Genomic DNA, 16,534 nt, shown 5'->3' with positions numbered 1-16,534 from the left:
GAAGACTCGCCGTGGAGGGGGGAGATGAAATATCGGGCTAAACATGGTGCTGGGGAGTCTCCTCTCGGCTGCCTGTGAAAATGCTGCCAGAGGGCCCGTATCCAGGAGGAGATACGGTGTGTGGGGATGGCTGCCCGCAGATAGCGGGGGCACTTGTATCCTGCCCTCACACCCCCTGTTTTTCCCAGAAAAACACTTGTTTCTGTGCCAAGTGTGTGGTCTGCATGCAATCATCTGGCTGTGCAGCCGCTATTGATTATACCAGCAGGCAGCACGAACTGTCCTAACTTCGGCCAGAGCTGGCTGTGGGAGGGGGCTGGCCACTGCTCCCCTTCCCCAGAGGGGGGGGAACAGCACCCCAGCTCCGCAGCATTCGGATGAGGCCAAGTGTGCTGCAGTCTTTTTCAAACTGCTGCTTGGGGGTTTTTTTTTGGTGGGTTTTTTTTGTGTGCTTGGTTTTTTTTTTAGCATGTGAAGCAATGAGCTGGGGGAAGAGGACACAACACCTGGACTGCCCTGGACTGCCCTGTCCCTCACAGGCTCTGGGCTGCTCGAGCTGCCCGTTCCCCCTGTGGTTCGGCCTCGCCGGCTGGCAGAGGGCTACAGGGAGAGCCCGGGCCAGGGAGACCACATCCAGCCTCCTATCAGTAGAATTTTCCTTCCATCAGGCAATTAAATCCGGAGGTGGGCATCTGGATGTAGGATTTGTGCATCCCTTAGGGCAGAGAAAGCTGCAGCTCAGGTTACTGCCTCCCTGCTGCCCTCAAAGGTCCTCCCGCTACCTCTGAAGGTCCTCCAGCGAGGGATGGGAGCGGGCAGGGGAGCGGATGCAGGCGAAGAGGGGCTGCCTTCAGCCGCTCGCTGCGATCGATGGAGGAGAGCGGCGGGGAAGCGACCGTAGCTTTCTGCCGGCTCCAGATGATGCCGCATAGTTTCCCTTTTAAAAGCATGAGCTGGGCTGGAGAAATAAATATTTGCGTTACAATTCCAGTTGGAAACGAAGGGCTGTGTTTGGAGAGAGGGTGTTAAAGGGAAGTCACCAGGGCCAGCGCAGTTTGTTGCTGTGACTTATTTTATTTGCTGGGTGCGATCCCACTCCCATCTGTTCCCTGCCCTGCTCCCAACTGGAAGGGGCGGAAGCTTCGGCAGCGACCGAGGTGGGGTCACCTCCCCTCCTCGGGGGCAAAAATGGAGCCTGGGGCAGGAGAGTGGAGTGTGGCCCGGGGCCGGGGAGGACAGGCCAGCCCTTGCCCATGGCTTGGCCCCTTCCTCTGCCCTTTCTTCCATGTTCTCTGAGTTAGGTGCAAAGGCTCCGGCTGTGGGCACCTTGCCAGCACAATCCTCCTCGGCTGAACAAAGCGTCCCCCGGCCTGGCTTTTCCGTGGGCTCATGGTCCCCGTTCCTTCTTGGTGGCCCCTCCGGAGGAGCATCGGCTCTCTCCATCCCGCCGCCGCCACCTGCGCCCACCCGGGAACCACCATTGAGGGACTGTAGAGGAGGGAGAGCAGCGAAGAAGCCGCTGGAAACCCTGGAAAGCCCGGGAAGGGCTGCGGGGCCGGAGTACCGGGAAGGGGGGCGGCAGGACCGGGAAGGGCGGCGGGGCCGGGAGCCCGTCCATGCCGGGGCCGCCATCGCCACTCACCCGCCTTGGGGGTGCAGCACCCCCCGGTCTCCCCCAGCCGAACAACACGCCCCCCCGCCCTGCAGCCTGGCGCTCCGGCGGGGTCTGCAGCCCGGCTGCGGGGGGTGCCGGGCCTGGGCAAGCGGCGCGGCTCCGGGTTTCCTCGAAGGCGCCGGGGGCGGGGGGCCCGGCTGGGAGGCAGAGCCCCGCCGCGCTGCCCGCCCCCCCGGGACGGCTCCGGGCAGAGCCGCCCGCCACCATCTTAGCGGCGGCAGCGGTGCCGGGGAACGCGCCGCCCGCCCGGCGGGGCCAGGCCGAGCCAGGCCGGGCCGGAGCGGAGGGAGGGCGGGCACCGCCGCCGCCCCCCCCCGCTCCCCGCCGCCGAGCACCGGCCCCGCCGCCCGCCGGGGCTTCCTGTCCCGCGCCCGGGGGCGGCCACGCCGCGGGGGGGGCAGCGAGGGGAGGGGGCGGGAGGGGAGGGGGCCGCGGGCGCTTCCTGCCGCCGCCCCCGCCGGGGCCGAGCGGAGCGGGGCGGGGAGCCCGGCCCGGCCCAGCCCAGCGGAGCGGCGCTTCCCTGGGGCGAGCGAAACTTCCCGGGGGGCTGCGGGATCGGGGGGGTTATTCCGATTTTTTTTATTTTTTTAATTTATTTTTTTTCGGCACTTTCGGCGGGGACCGCGGGGCGGAGCCGCCCGTGCCGAGCCTGCGGCGGCCGGGAGGGGCCGGTGCCCGCAGCGCCGCCGGCCCCCGGGGATGGGCTCCGGTGGGGCGCCCGCCGCCTAGCGCGGCTCGGCTCGCACGGCGCGGCGCGGCGCGGCTGGCACGGCTCGGCTCGGCTCGGCAGGGCCCGCCGCGGGCAGCGGGGCCGCGCTGCACAGCACAGCATGGCCGCGGAGCTCAGCGCCGAGGAGGAGCAGGTATGTCCGCGCCGGGCCGGGCCGGGCTGGGCAGGGCAGGACCCCCGGCTCTGCCCCCCCTCCCCCTTTTTTTTTGGCTGTCCCGGGTTGCAGGGCTGTTTTCTCCCAGCGGGGCGGTTCTCCCCAAGGAAAGCCCCATTGGCAAAGCCCCCTCCTCCCGATTCGGGCAGCCCCCCACCTATGCAGCCCACTCACCAGGCAGCCCCCCACCTATCCCCCACCTATGCAAACCCCCCACCCGGGCAGCCCCCCAACCCAGACAACTCCCCGCCTATGCAGCCCCCTCACCGGGCAGCCCCCCCACCTATGCAGCCCCCAAGCCGGGCAACTCCCCACCCAGGCAGTCCCCCCACGTATGCAGCCCCCCAAACTGGGCAACTCCCCACCCTGGCAGCCCTCTTAACGGGCAGACCCCACCCCATGCAGCCCCCCAACCCGGGCAACTCCCATCCTGGCACCCCCCACACACACCCCCACACACACCCCCAAGCTGCCCACCCAGCACCCCAGAGGCCTTTGCAATGCCAGGGTAAGCAGGGGTACCGCAGCACGGGGTTGGGGTCATGCACCCCCAGAGTGGGGGTGGTAGTGCGTGTGTCCCCCCCCGGGCACCAGTGGGCTCTCCTCGCCGGCCTCCCCCCGTGGGCAGCCGTGGGGATGCGTGTGCACGCGCTTCCCACGCCCCAGGCCTCCCGTGACGTCCCGGCTTCCTCCACCGGCCTTGCGTCAGCGCGGGAGGATGTCGCCGGGCTCGGGGAACGGGGCCGATAAGCCAGCCAGGGTGCGTCAGATGACGAGAACCATCTCTGGCTGTTCCCCCCCAGCCCCCCACTTCACCCTCACCCCCAGGGATGCCCACCCGGCTCCGCATCTGCACCCGAGCCGCCCGCCGAGCTCCCCTGGGTGATGCTCGGGCTGTCGTGTTGGCCCCCTCGCTGGCCTTGGGGGGCTTATGATGTGAAGGCAAAAGGGACCAGCTGGTCAGTGTTCTGTTTATTTGGTTGTTTTTCTTTTTTTTAAAAACATCCTTCATTCCTACAGGGAGGTTTAGGAGGGTTGGTGGGGGACCCCAGGTTCCCCCAGACCCCGTGGCCGCACAAGCCCAGAGCTGGCAGAGTCAGTCCTGCAGCCCACACTGGTGCTCCCAGGCTTTCTCCTCCACCACACCTCCCGCTATCAGCGTGGTACCGCTATCTCCAGGGCAATAAAATCACGAGGAGAAGGGGGTGTTCATGCCCTGTGTCCCCACCGGTGCCTGTGATTTGTGTTTCCCCTGCGTCACGGAGCGGGTGAAGCTTCCAGCAAACGGGGTTTTAGAAGACCTGGGAAAAAAAAAAAAAAAAAAAGGCAGGGAGCTTGGTTTGCAGCGGGGCCGTGGCTGGGCTTCCGCAGCCAGGATCCCAGGAGAGGGATCCAAGGCGTTTGGTTTGTGCAGGAATATCAGACGGAGAAGATGAAGAGGTATTTTCAGGAATGGCTCCAGGTTTGGATCACCAGGCAGGGGTGGGGAAGGCTGCCCTCGGCGCTGCCCTCCATGGCTTGGAAGCCAAAATAGTGGCAGATTCTCTCTTGGTGGGTCAGTGCTGGCTGGGGCTGGGACATCCCCTTCCTGCCACCTCTTCATCCTCCTCGGGACCATCATCAGGATTTCCTCTGCTCGCTCCGCTCTCTCCGTTACCAACAGCAAGCTGGGGGGGATTTCACCCCTCTCCTCTCCCTGCCAACCTCGGGACACCTCCGACTCCCCAAGATCTCCGCAGTTCCCTCCCCAGCCTATCCCAGAGGAGCCAAACTGGTCTTCCTCGGGTTTTCAGCTGTGATTTTTCACAGGACTTGTGTCCCCCTGTCCCCGGGCTGAAGAATGAGGGTGGGTTTGCTGCCTGCCAGCCCGGGGGAGGAGGCCTTGAAGAGCCCCCGTGTTCCTGCGGCGGTGGCTTTGTCACCGCCCTGCCCTGGCACAGTGAAGCGGGGACTTCGATGACACCAGTGCTCCAAAGAGCAGCATTGTTCAAAACACCCAGCCACGGACCATTTCGCTCCCAGCGCTGCGTCACTCGCAGAACCGGGGCTGCTTGCTGCAGCTCTGGGTCACGGGCTGCGCACCCAGCGCGTGAAGCGATCCCTGCGGCGCTCACCTCGGCACCCGCACGAACCCAAACAGGATCGGGGCCAGGAACAACGGTGAGACCCGGTGGAGGGAGGGGGCAGAGCTGCGGCTGGCAGTGATGCTCGGCTCAGTAACTCCTGGGTCGCCTGCTGTTGAATGTTGGCGCTGGTAAGTTTGGGATTTCGTTTAGCTGCAGGAGAAAGTTGGAGTTCATGGCGTGGCAAAGTTGGTGCTTGTTCTTTTGGGTCTTTCCCCCCTTGCAAAAAGCCTGACATCCCTCATGATGGGTGCTGGCAGTGGGATCGCATGAGGCGTGATGGGTTAGGTGTTGAGGAAGGAGACCCGAACCACATGTTGCGTCCTCTCCCAGCTGCCACCGCGCCCCTCGGGGCGTCCTTCCCATCGTCTCAGGCCGTCTTTCTTGTCCCAGGTTGCGGTGCCGGCTCTGGTCTCCATCTGAGGGCGGTGGGAGCGTGCCTGGTGCTCACCCCCATCCCTGTGCCATCCTGCGTGTGCTGGGGAAGGAGCATCTCTGCTGTTTCTCTGGGTTTGCATCTCCAGCCCAGCCCTGGCTTTTGGGCAGCAGGGGGGTCCCAGGGGGACTCACTCCCTGGCCCACCAGGGTGCGGCCGGTGGGGCTCCCCACCTGAGCTCATGGATAGGCTATATTTGATATATGTACGTGTGGGAGTGTGTGTTGCGTTAAGGCTGAAGATGGTTTCTGTGTTCCCCTGTTTATTTTCCCCATCCCTCTTGAGTTCGAGGAGAAACCATGAGCACTTTGGGCCACAAAGAGTTGCTTTTGTTTTGGCAAAGTGGAGGCTGTTGGAGACGAAGCCATGGGGATAAGGGCGTCCCGTAAGTACAGCTCCCAGGAGAAGCTCCCTCCGGCTGCTGGCTGGGAGGTGGGAATGCAAGGCAGGGGGGTGTACAACCCCATGTCTTCTTTGCTCCCCACCTTGCCCCCTCCCCTCTGGTCCCTTGCCCCCAGCAATTGCAGAGATGGGGGGACCGATCGGGCTGTCAAGCTGCAGCCAGCTGACAGTGGCACACCACTGTGCCAGGAGGGCTTGTGATGCTTAAAGGGGATTTTTGCTAGAGCTTGGAGCTGGGCTGTTGAAATCCGCTTTCAGATTCCTCCTGGAGCTGCCGGCAGCAGACCCAGCCCAATTCTGTGCGTTCCCTCCCAGCTGGTGCTCACCCGGCCGCTCTGCAGGATTCTGATACTGAGTTAGGGAGCTTCTGGCTGTGATGCGCTGGGGTCTGGGCTGGCCCTTAGCAGCTTCCAGCAGCTGGCTGAACCGATACTTCTTCCAAAAACACCTGCAGATCAATGCCAGGTGGGCTGCAGAGAGACCCCTCAAACGAACCGGGCTCCTTCGGCTCATCCCATGAGAGGGGCTTGCTGTGCCGCCGAGCTTTGCGCCGCCGATAAACCCCGGCCTTTCGCTTCCTCCTGTCGGAAGTCATTAATGCCGACGAGCTTCTCTGGCTGAATAGTTCCCAGTAACTCTGTGCCACTGCCTGACATCCAACACCGCCGCCTGCCTGCGCTCCCTGCGCCAGGAGCCAGCCTTCAGCGCTCGCTGTCCTCCTTGCACCGTCATCACCATCCTCCGCTCTTGCAGGGATGGGAACTGCTCCGTTTTGGGGTGTACGTGGGTGGGAGCAGGGCATTTCAGAGACTCCCTCTGGCCTGCCCGCATCCCTTGAGCAGTACATGGTGGCAGGCTGGGCCGTGCTGCCCAGGCTCCCTCGGGGCTCCCATGTGGGACACGGGATCGATAACAGAGCAGAAGGCAAAGCTGCTTCCATTAGCACGGGCGTTCGGAAGCCCCAAGCCCACCTTGCAAACACAGCTTGTAGAAATACTACCTTTTGGGGTTGTTTTGCTCGCCTTCAGGGCTTTAAGCCTGCCGGGAGGTTGCAGGTTGGGATTTGTGACTCTGCTCTGGCAGCGCTAGGGTTGGAAAAGTTTTTCTTTTTTGGTTTCTCATGGTTTCGGGCACGTGTGGTGTCGGTGCTTTGGGACGGGAGCGTGCTTGTGCGGGGTGACCCCAGCGCGGAACAGGGCTGTGGGGAGCAGCAGGAGCATCCTGGGACCCTCCTGAGCTGAACCTTTCTCATCTGGTCATCTGCAACTCTGTGAAACTGGGCTGTGTCCCGCGGCATGTCAGAGCGTCGGCCCTCGATGCTGCTCTTATTTCACCGGGATGGGCTGGCAGCTCCACGGTGGAGCTGCAGCCCCGGGAGGCCACTGCTGCTGAGGTGTTCCCGCTGCGCTAGGGCTGCTGTGTCTGAACGGGAGTCTAATGCCTGTAAAAATCCTCCTTTCGCTTCCCCTCTCCTTTCCATGAGTCTCCCCCAGCCCCAAGGATGTTTTTCCGGTGCCAGCACTCCTACCACTTGCTCCCTTCCCCACGCTGGCATTGCCTTTGTCTCCATCCCCACTGCCCTCACCCTCTTTCCCAGTAGCTGCCGTAGAGCTCCCCGCTTCACCCCGAGGAACTGTTGGGTTTGCCGAGACGTGCCCAGCCCCTGCCCACGTACCGAGGACCGTGTAGCTCCCACCATGACCAGGGATGCTCCTTGGGCATTCCTTCTCCTCCTGCCCCATCTCACTGCATGCCCCCTGCCTCTCCCACAGGCGACCAAGCAGTTCCTGGAGGAGATCAACAAGTGGACGGGCCAGTACAATGTGTCCCCGCTCTCCTGGAATGTGGCTGTCAAGTTCCTCATGGCCCGCAAGTTCGATGTCCTGCGGGCCATCGAGCTCTTTCACTCCTACCGGGTAAGCGAGCAGGGCTGGGTCCCCCCCCAGCCGAGGGCGTTCTGCTCTGTGAGAGATCTCTGGTCCCAGGGACGACCCTCTCCCTGCTTTACTTCTTTTTCCCGCTCCCTTATGAGTTTTATTCAGCTGGAAAATCCTTTTTCAGCCAAGACAAGTCACCATGGAGATCTCACCGACCCCAGTCCCCTCCCCCCTGCTGAGAGCAGTGTGCATGCTCGCAGGGTGCCCTCCCGGCTGGTGCGTGATGCCCGCAGAGCGTCTCCCACTGTATAAAGGAGATATATGCATATATACATTTCCCATGCTGCTTTTGCAAAGCTGCTCCTCCCCGTGCTGGGGGTTGTGGTGCTGGAGCCAGCTGCAGTCCTCTGCTTGGAAATGGGGCCATGGAGCAGAGGTTTCCCTGCTGGGGATTCCCTTGGAGGGCTGGCTGCCCCATGGGGACGTGGCGATGGCTGGGGAGGGCTGTGGTGTCCGTGCTGGCCATCACGCTGCTCCCTGCCCACAGGAGACGCGGCTGAAGGAGGGCATTGTGAAGCTGAAGCCACATGAGGAGCCGCTGCGCTCGGAGCTGCTCAGTGGCAAGTTCACCATTCTGGTAAGCGGGGGTATCCCCCCCCAGTTACCCCAGCCGGGCAGCTTGTCCTGGCTCTGCTCTGTGCGGGCATCCTTGGGTGCTGTGGGAGCTTGACCCTGTTTCCTCACCAGAGCGTGCGGGACCCGTCGGGAGCCTCCATCGCCCTCTTCACAGCCAAGCTGCACCACCCCAGCAAGAGCGTGCAGCATGTGGTGCTCCAGGCGCTCTTCTACCTGCTGGACCGAGCGGTGGAGAGGTGAGCCTGCCACCGCCGAGGTACCGCGTCCTACAGCAGCGGGTCCCCGAGAGCCCCTTTCCCCACCCAGGGCCAAGGGCAGGTGCTGCTGCTTGCTGAGGTTTTGATGAAATCCCTCCAAAAGCCTTCACGGGGCAAAGATGGGCCGTCTCTGCCGTGAATGTGAATTCCCAAAGGTGAAATTGTGGCTGAGTCTGTCTGCGTGCCTCTGCGTGCCCTGTCTCTAGTTAGGGGAGAGAAGGGCTCGCAGCTCCCTGTGGCCTGAAGTTCCCCACCTTCCCCCGGTTTGAACTCCAGCCGGTCATCCCCGTGGGGGCGTTCAGCAGGGGAACAAAATCCCCCGAGTCCTGACCCAGGCTCTTAGCAGCCTTTCCCTGCCTACGTCCAGGTTTCAGTTCAGCAAAGCCCCCGATTCCTGCAGGCTTTGGCCGGGGAGGAGGTGGCCCTGCCACCGGCAAGATGTAATGTGAGCCCTGCCAAAAATATGAAGTCAGGACGCTCCGTTTATCCTGCTGGGCTCTTTCTGTTTTTGAACTTAGCCGTCACGGGCGATGCAGCTGTGACAGGCTTAAGATAAGAGCCAGGCATAAATAAAGGTTTTAGGAAGAGGTGATGGAGCAGCTGGGAAGGGCAGAAGCAAGCTTTGGTTCATGGTTCAAGCTTTGGGTGCGTGAGTCCTCCTGGCAGCACAGAAGGGGATTTTTTGGAGTCAGCGAGCTGAAGATGAGTTTAGCGTGGGGTAGGTCTCCTCCTGCAGGGGCTGCACAGTTGGGTGTTGCGGGGTTGACTTTGCTCTTTCCCTTCTCTCAGCTTCGAAACCCAGAGGAACGGGCTGGTGTTCATCTATGACATGGCAGGCTCACAGTACACCAACTTCGAGCTGGACCTCAGCAAGAAGATCCTCAACCTGCTGAAGGTAAGGGCTGGGAGTGTCCCGCTGTCTGGGGACAGCGCAGGGGCCACTCACTCGCCGAGTACGTAACGTCCTGTGGCTTTGACGGAAATTTTCATGCCAGACCATGCTGACCACGTCTTGGCCGAGGAGCACCAGCTACAGCCCTGCAGGACCTTGGCATTGGGAGCCCGCCGGGCTGGACCCAGCCCGGGGCTGCGGGTCCCGCGGGTGGGAGGGGATCAGCTGTCCCCATGCCGGATTCCTCTCGCAGCTGCTGGCAGCGCTTTTGGGAAAACAGATGCAAATTATTTTTTAATCATGCTGGCATTTCGTGCCTCCTCCCTTCTCCGGAAAAAAAATAAATAGCAGTAAATATTGGCCAGGGTGTGTTCTCCGGACAGATCCCAGCTCCCAGGCTTCACCTCTCCCCTGTAGAGCCAAACCCTCTGCCTACATAATTCCAGGGAAATAATTTGTTTCCATATCGGAGCATAAAACTAAGTGTGGCTGTGGGCTAACAGCTGTGTGCGAGGGGAGCTTCGGATGTGGCATTGCCACCTCAGGGTCCCCTTTGCTCGTCGTCACCTCTGCTGGGACGTGTGTCCCCCCTGGGAGAGCGCGGAGAGGGGCCGGTTCCTCCCCGACACCATGGATCTGACCCCCTCCTGCCTGCAGGGTGCCTTCCCGGCTCGGCTCAAGAAGGTTTTCATCGTGGGAGCACCCATGTGGTTTCGCGTGCCCTACTCCATCATCAGCCTGCTGCTGAAGGAGAAGCTGCGGGAGCGGGTGAGTGGGCTCACCCCAGCAGGGAGGACTGAGGCTGTTTTCCCTTTGGGATGGGATGGTGTAAGGAGCTTGTGCCCTTCCCGTCTGCTGGAAGGTGCTGAGCCCAAATCTGTGGGAAACGGAGGCTTTCTCAGCCAACTGCATAGCTGCCAACCTGTTTCAGTTTTTTCAGCAAATATACTGAACCCCTTCTGAAATCACCTTCCCTTTACTTCCTCTGCGGTGATGCTGCCAGCAGCAGCAAGTGGAGGCCATGGTAAATGATTAAAGGGAAAGGAAACCTCTGCTGAGCACGCAGGGGAAAATGGAAGCTTAAGTACCTGTGCTCAGGCCCTATCTGGCAAAGCCAAAAATACCTAAACCAGTATTCTCGGCATCAGCGGTGCCACTGGCAGAGCCCGTTTCCAGCCCGGTGTCTCCCTGAGCTGGAGTTTGCCCCTCTGCTGTTGGTAGGAGCTTGGAGCTGCTTGCAAATTTGGAGCTGGGTGTCAGTGTGGACTCCCACGTGGGTACGTGGGGGGGCCAGCACCTGCCCCACTGCTGGTGTTCCCCTGGGTGCCCTCCCGGGGCAGGGGAAGAAGGGGGAAGACGCTGATGCTGTTGCGGGAAATCTCCAGGCTCCATTGGGACCGTGCGAGACCTCGTCATCCCTGTCCGCAGTGAACCCTCTCCATCCTTCTTGGAGTCACCCCTGCCTTCTTCCTCCTGCAGGTGCAGATGGTGAAGATGTCAGAGCTGAAGGAGCACCTGCCCCGGGAGTGCCTCCCTGAGTACCTTGGGGGTTCCCTCAAACTGGACCCTCTGAGCTGGAACTGCCGGTTCCTGCCCCAGCAGAATGGGCACCCTGACCCCCTGGACGAGCTCATCCTGGTGCCGCTGGCGGCCCCCAAAGATAACGGCTCTGTCCACGTCCCCGGGCCCAAGTCCGTCACCCTCCAGGAGCTGCTGGATCACGTCAACCACAAGCAGAAACGGGGCATCTATGAAGAGTATGAAGATATACGGCGCCGGAGCCCTGCTGGCACCTTTGTCTGCTCTTTGTGAGTTGGGGGGAGGGAGCCAGGTGCGGGCCACCATGGGGGCACCCTCTCCTGCTCCAAAAAAGCTGGGTCCCCCCCATCACTGCACTTCTGGAGCTCAGTGATAGCCCATCTGGCTCTTTGGGGTGCAGTGCTTTGGGTTAGCAATGGAGATCCGCCAGCCCAGCGATGCTGGGAGTCCCCTTCATGGCTCCTGCAGCCCCCGGGGGTAGGAGGGCGCCGCGCTGGGGACAGTGGGGACCAGGACCTGGCCGGGACTCCGCTTCCCGAGGCTTTGGCCAGGTGATGGCAGCAGAGCCCAAGCTATGGGCGCTGGAGGCTTGTGCAGAGAGAGGGATGCTGCCTTTTCCTTCCCTGCTTGGAAAACATCCCCATGTCCCTCTCTCCCGCCTCCCAGGGCACCCTACAACCAGGAGAAGAACCGGTACGGGGACGTGCCCTGCCTGGACCAAACCCGCGTCAAGCTGGCAAAGCCATACAGCCGCCCGGAGGTGAGCCAGCCCGGGGGTGGCAACGCGGGGGTCCCACGTGAAGCCGAGCTCGGGGGTCCCAGTGAAGCCGAGCTCAGCCGCCCCGGCCGTGGGGCTCCGGAGGGCTCATGCTGTGCGCGCTCTTCTCCCCGCAGCTGACCGACTACATCAACGCGAGCTTCATGGACGGCTACAAGCAGAGGAACGCTTACATCGGGACTCAAGGTACGGCCTGAGCCCACCAAGGGCTTATTTTGCTTCTGGTGCACGTGTGGGCTTCACCCCCCTGCCCAGCATCAGCCACCAGCCATGGTGGGGGACATTCTGGGAGCAGGGCACTGCAAGCCCCCCTCCTCGCTTGGGTGTATTTACTCCTCCCTGGGTGTATTTATTTACTTCTCTCTGGGTGTATTTACTCCCGTCCTGGTTCCCAGCCAGGCGGGAGCAGTTTCTCCTGGGAGGGAGCAAGCGGGTCCGTCCTCCTTCAGCCACCTCCCACAGAACAGGTCCTGGGCTGAGCAACCCCCGCTGGCAGCAGCGCTGGCAGCCCCCTCCTCCTGCCCCTAACCCAGCCCCTGGGTTTGCCCCGGCTGCCCGGGGATGGAGCAGAGAGGGGGAATCGGTGCCGAGCCGTAGGGATTCGGCGCTGGGGGGGGCAGTCAGTGGCAGCTCCAGGCAGGGCTGGTGGATCTATACTGGGGTCAGTTCTAGCAGGAAGGGGCTGTGGTTCCCCCGGGGGGGCAAGGGGGGCTGCTGGGCCAAGGGGCTGGCCCAAATCCATCAGGTCTTGGGCTGATACGTGGGCTGTCCCTGCAGGGCCTCTGGAAAACACCTACGGTGACTTCTGGCGCATGGTGTGGGAGCAAAATGTCCTGGTGATCGTGATGACGACTCGGTGAGTGCTTATGGCGGGGGCACAGCCCTGTTTTTCTTTGCAAAATGAGCATTTTTGGTGTTGGATGAGCGGTGCTGTGCTCTCTGCAGTGACCTCGCAGCTGTGGTGCCAGCCCGAGCCCCGCAGGGTGGGGACATCACATCAGGGATGGTCTGTGTGGGCCTTTTGGGATCCCAGGGGGCCAAGTCCGGTTGGCATGGGGCGCGTTCCCAGCAGGGCAAGGAGGACATCACCAACCTGTCCTTCTGCTCCCAGGCTGGAGGAGGGAGGCAGGAGAAAGTGCGGCCAGTACTGGCCCCTGGAGAAGGATTCCCAGGTGTGCTTCGGGGCCCTGACCATCACCAACCTGGGTGTGGAGAACCTCAACCATTACAAGAAAACCATCCTGGAGATCCACAGCTCAGAGGTGTGTGGCCAGGGGATGGCACAGGGGCACTGGGGGTCCTCTCTGGCTGGGGGCAGAGGAGGGGAGAGGGTCTAACCCCCCCCTGCTTTCCCCCAGACGAGGGAGCGGCGGCTGGTGTCCCACTTCCAGTACCTGAGCTGGCCGGATTATGGTGTCCCCTCCTCTGCGGCCACTCTCATTGACTTTTTGGGGGCCGTGAAGCAGCAGCAGAGGGTGGCAGTCAGCGCCCTGGGACCTCGCTTCAAGGGTCACCCCGGGGGACCCCCAGTTGTGGTGCACTGCAGTGCCGGCATCGGCAGGACAGGTAACGGGGTAGCCCTGCTGCTGGGGGTGTTGGAGGGGGCGAGAGGCAAGTCCAGCCTCCCCGAGGCATTTCCATCCCAGGGACCCATGTCTGATTGCAAGCTGGCAGACCCGTCACACGTGTCCCCAGGACTTTCTGGAGCCATCAGACCTGGGGGACATCCCTGCCCTGCTTCTCCCGATGCCCATGGTCTCGTGCGGGAGGTTGGGGGGGGTGCTGGGGACCACCACTGCCCCGTTCCAGTTCTTGCAGGGGATAGTGATGGCTCTTTGGTGGTTGACATCGTTGTCCCCAGGTACCTTCTGCGCGCTGGACATCTGCCTGTCCCAGCTGCAGGACATGGGCACGCTGAACATCTACCAGACGGTGCTGCGCATGCGGACCCAGCGTGCCTTCAGCATCCAGACCCCCGAGCAGTATTATTTCTGTTACACCGCCGTCCTCGAGCACGCCCAGCGCGAGGGCCTGCTGCTCGCCAACCACAGCCGGGCCGGCCAGGAGAAGAGCTCGCCGGGACACTGAGACCCTCCGCCTCCCTGCAGACCTCCCCCCCCGCCCCTTTCCCATCCTCCTGGGGCTGCCGGAGCCGCTTCTGTGCCCACCGGGGCTCGGCAGAGCTGTCGGGGTGGCAGTGCCGGAGCGCGGCGGTGCCGGAGCGTGGTGGCCGCCCGTCCCCGGCTGTTAGCACTGCTATCGAACTGTGCCTTACTCAAACCAAATGGTGGCTGCCGCTCGCCAGGGGGTGGAGGATGGTGTGGGAAGAGGCTCTCGCTCCTCTCCACAGTGTGTCTGTTGGTTGTTTGGGGAGGTGGTTTTTCTTCTCTTCGAGTTTTTGGGGGGTTTTTTGTTTTTTTAATTTTATTTTTTTTGTTGGTACCATCTAAAGTGTATTTAGAGAGGGGCTTTGCAAAGCTCTAGGAAATGTGTTTCCAGTCCTGCCCTGGGGCTTAGGAATAGGCACCTACGTCAGTCTTACCTGCCACTAAGTCTGTGTGTCTGTATGTATGTGTGTATATAATATATCCACGCTGTGCCCAACCCCGGCCATTATATAGATACATATATACAAGCACCCGTTTTAGCAGCTCCTGTGGGTCCCTGCTGTCCTGCCATCTCACCGCTGTGATCCCTGGAGTGGTGAGTTTGGTCCTGGCTCTGTCTTGTCTTTATTATTAATTTTTCCCACCCCCCTTTTTTCCCTTTCCTGCTCCTCATGGGCAGCGTTGGGACCCAGTACCTGCTCCCCAGTCCATCCCATGGGATGCTCAGCAGCATCCTTCCCCTGTTTCACCTTCCTCGCCATCGTCTCCCAGCAGCTTTGCTCCCAGGAGGAGAATCTGGAGGAATTTGGCCACGGCAGGCAGGTTGGCTGGGGGGAGTGAGGAACTCATGGGCATCCTTTGCCCCTCGGGGCGCACCCCTGGGAGTCACTAGGTACAAGGCGGTGGGGCTGGCCGGGGACCGACCGGCTCTCCAGGTTGCCCGGCTTTCCCAAGCCGGCAGTGGGAACCTGCGGGCCCAGCCCCGTGGTGAGTCACGGGCTGGAAGAGCGCTGAGCAAAAAGAGCCGAAACCCTCAAGAGGTGGCAGTGGCACCTGCCAGGACGGCTGCCACCACCCCAGCCACTGCCCCTCCACGCTGCCCAGGGGAGCTGGGGCTGGCAGCGCTGGGGCTCGGTGACTTTATACTGTAATAAGCTCTTTGAATGTGTATATTCTTATTTTTTTATAATCTTGGGGGGGGGGGGGTTTGTTTCGTTTTGGTTTTTTTTATATTTAACATTAACTTGATCCAAGCCAGAGCCAGAAGTATTTGTAAATGTTCCTATTTTGCTCTCGTTCAGAGAAACATTTTTGTTGTTACTTTTTGGGTTTTGTTTTGTTTTATTTGTATCGACATATAAATATACTACCAGTGACCAGTCCTTGTGGCTATCGTGGTGGAGTTGATCAGGGGCAGGAGAGGAGAGGGAGGGAACTTAGGGTTTTGCACACCCCGCAGTCCCCAAAAGCAAGCTGGCCCCATCCCTGGGGACACACGGACCTGCTGCAGCTCCCCAGAACTTTGGGGGGGGGCACAGGGTGGCATGGGGGAGCACGGGGTAGAAGTCCCATGGGGCTGGAGGGCTTGGGGCAGCAGCTGTGAGAGCCGGCCAGCCCCCTCCTGTCCCGGGTGAGGCCCTGTGAGAGATAACCAGGCTGCTTTCCTGGGTGGGCAGGAGGGAGGGCAGCGAGAAGGGCTGTGCTGTATGCAGCCCTGTTTGCTGGGGGGCAACAACAAGTGGCCCCCATCTGAGCTCCTGCCTTTTTTCCCAGGGCCTGGCCGAGCCTCAGAGCATCAATCTGTCCTGCTTCAAGCAACGGGCTCTGTGGAGCCTCCTCTTTGCATACGCCATTTCTCCAGCTGTCACCTTCCTCCTATTTTTATTAATAATTATTTAGAAAGCCCTGGGGCTGTGTTGGCCACCCTGCTGAGCACTCCAGGAAACCAAACCTCCACCTGCAGGGAGCCTCCAGGTGCCAGGTCATGCCCTGGATGGGGAGCGCTGGCCGCAGGGTCTGCCTGCTGCTGCCTGCACCTCACGAGGCACAGTGATTTCGGGATGTTGGGGAAAGGCTTTTCGCTGCTGGATTGCAGGGTGAGGGTGTCACTTCTGTGCTGCTGGACTCACTTGGAGCAGGTGTGTAGGGCACAGAAACCCGCAGGCATGGCTGAGGGCAACGTGGCCGGGCTGCCTGCGGGCTCCCTGGCTGACAGCCAGCCCCTGCGCCTTCGGTGCAAGCAATGCCAGGCTGGGAGCAGCAGCCGCAGCTGGAGGCTTCCAGGCGAGGGAAGAAAAGAGGTGGCTGGTGCAAATCAAGCCCCAGAGCCAGTGGGAAAGCACGCACCTCAGAGTGGCCAGCCCTGCGAGGCTCCTGGACGAGGAGTCACCAACAGGTGGGAGGAGCAGCACCTGTGTTTGCTCAGCTGGAATCCGCAAAAGCCAAGGAGGCCAGCACCTTTCTGGGACTGGCAGAGGGGGAAGCTTTCCTCTGCACTTGAGGTGTGGACAGGCTTGGCTGTGCCAAGCTGGTGCCAAATGTGTGGGCTGGATGGCTGGAAAAGGTCCAGAGGCAGTACGGCATCTGTCTTTAAGGGCTGCGTGCCCCAGCGCCTGTGGCTGTGTGAGAGGTGTTTGGGCATCCCTGGAGCTGTGCGCATCCCACCTGCGGTGCAGTTTTCTTTCAGCTGGAGTGTCCTGTTCTTCTAGGTGCCATTTTCTGCCCCGTGTGCTCCTCAAGCAGCATCAGCCTGCGCAGTCTCACCCGGCAAGTGGCTCCTCTGGCCCAGGCTGGCCTTGAGTTTCCCTCCTGGCACCCACTGCAGGGTGGCTCCAGCATGCGGGGCAGCCCCTCATCCTCGGAAGGATCCCAGGGCCCTTCCTCTTCACTGCCAAACATGTTCCTCACCCCAGCTGGGCTTTCTTGTC

The 16,534-nt window shown here is 61.6% G+C and overlaps 2 protein-coding genes across 5 annotated transcripts; one reads left to right on the top strand and one right to left on the bottom strand.

The window, feature by feature from the left end:
• Positions 1–995: 995 nt before the first annotated feature.
• LOC129736462 (translation initiation factor IF-2-like) lies at positions 996–2,073 on the bottom strand. The gene is made up of 2 exons (XM_055715730.1): positions 1,643–2,073; positions 996–1,488 (listed from the first exon to the last, which is right to left on the bottom strand). The coding sequence occupies exons 1-2, from the start codon at positions 1,880–1,882 to the stop codon at positions 1,069–1,071; spliced, it is 660 nt and encodes a 219-aa protein (XP_055571705.1). The 5' UTR covers positions 1,883–2,073; the 3' UTR covers positions 996–1,068.
• Positions 2,074–2,181: 108 nt separating this feature from the next.
• Positions 2,182–14,989, top strand: PTPN9 (protein tyrosine phosphatase non-receptor type 9). 4 transcript variants are annotated; one of them, XM_055715727.1, is made up of 13 exons: positions 2,182–2,538; positions 7,293–7,436; positions 7,945–8,034; positions 8,145–8,269; positions 9,080–9,185; positions 9,840–9,950; positions 10,662–10,990; positions 11,388–11,481; positions 11,616–11,685; positions 12,277–12,355; positions 12,611–12,761; positions 12,858–13,065; positions 13,361–14,989. In XM_055715727.1, the coding sequence occupies exons 1-13, from the start codon at positions 2,506–2,508 to the stop codon at positions 13,585–13,587; spliced, it is 1,767 nt and encodes a 588-aa protein (XP_055571702.1). In that variant the 5' UTR covers positions 2,182–2,505; the 3' UTR covers positions 13,588–14,989. The 4 variants fall into 4 exon arrangements, with proteins under 4 accessions (XP_055571702.1, XP_055571701.1, XP_055571700.1 ...); XM_055715726.1 differs by having other exon boundaries at positions 3,580–7,436; XM_027802841.2 differs by lacking the exon at positions 2,182–2,538 and adding an exon at positions 3,035–5,503.
• The last annotated feature ends 1,545 nt before the right edge of the window (positions 14,990–16,534 follow it).

The sequence above is a fragment of the Falco cherrug genome, chromosome 7, assembly GCF_023634085.1.
Source record: "Falco cherrug isolate bFalChe1 chromosome 7, bFalChe1.pri, whole genome shotgun sequence".
NCBI lineage: Eukaryota > Metazoa > Chordata > Aves > Falconiformes > Falconidae > Falco > Falco cherrug.
Note: the sequence above shows the minus strand (reverse complement) of the source record. Positions and strands in the feature narration are given on the sequence as shown.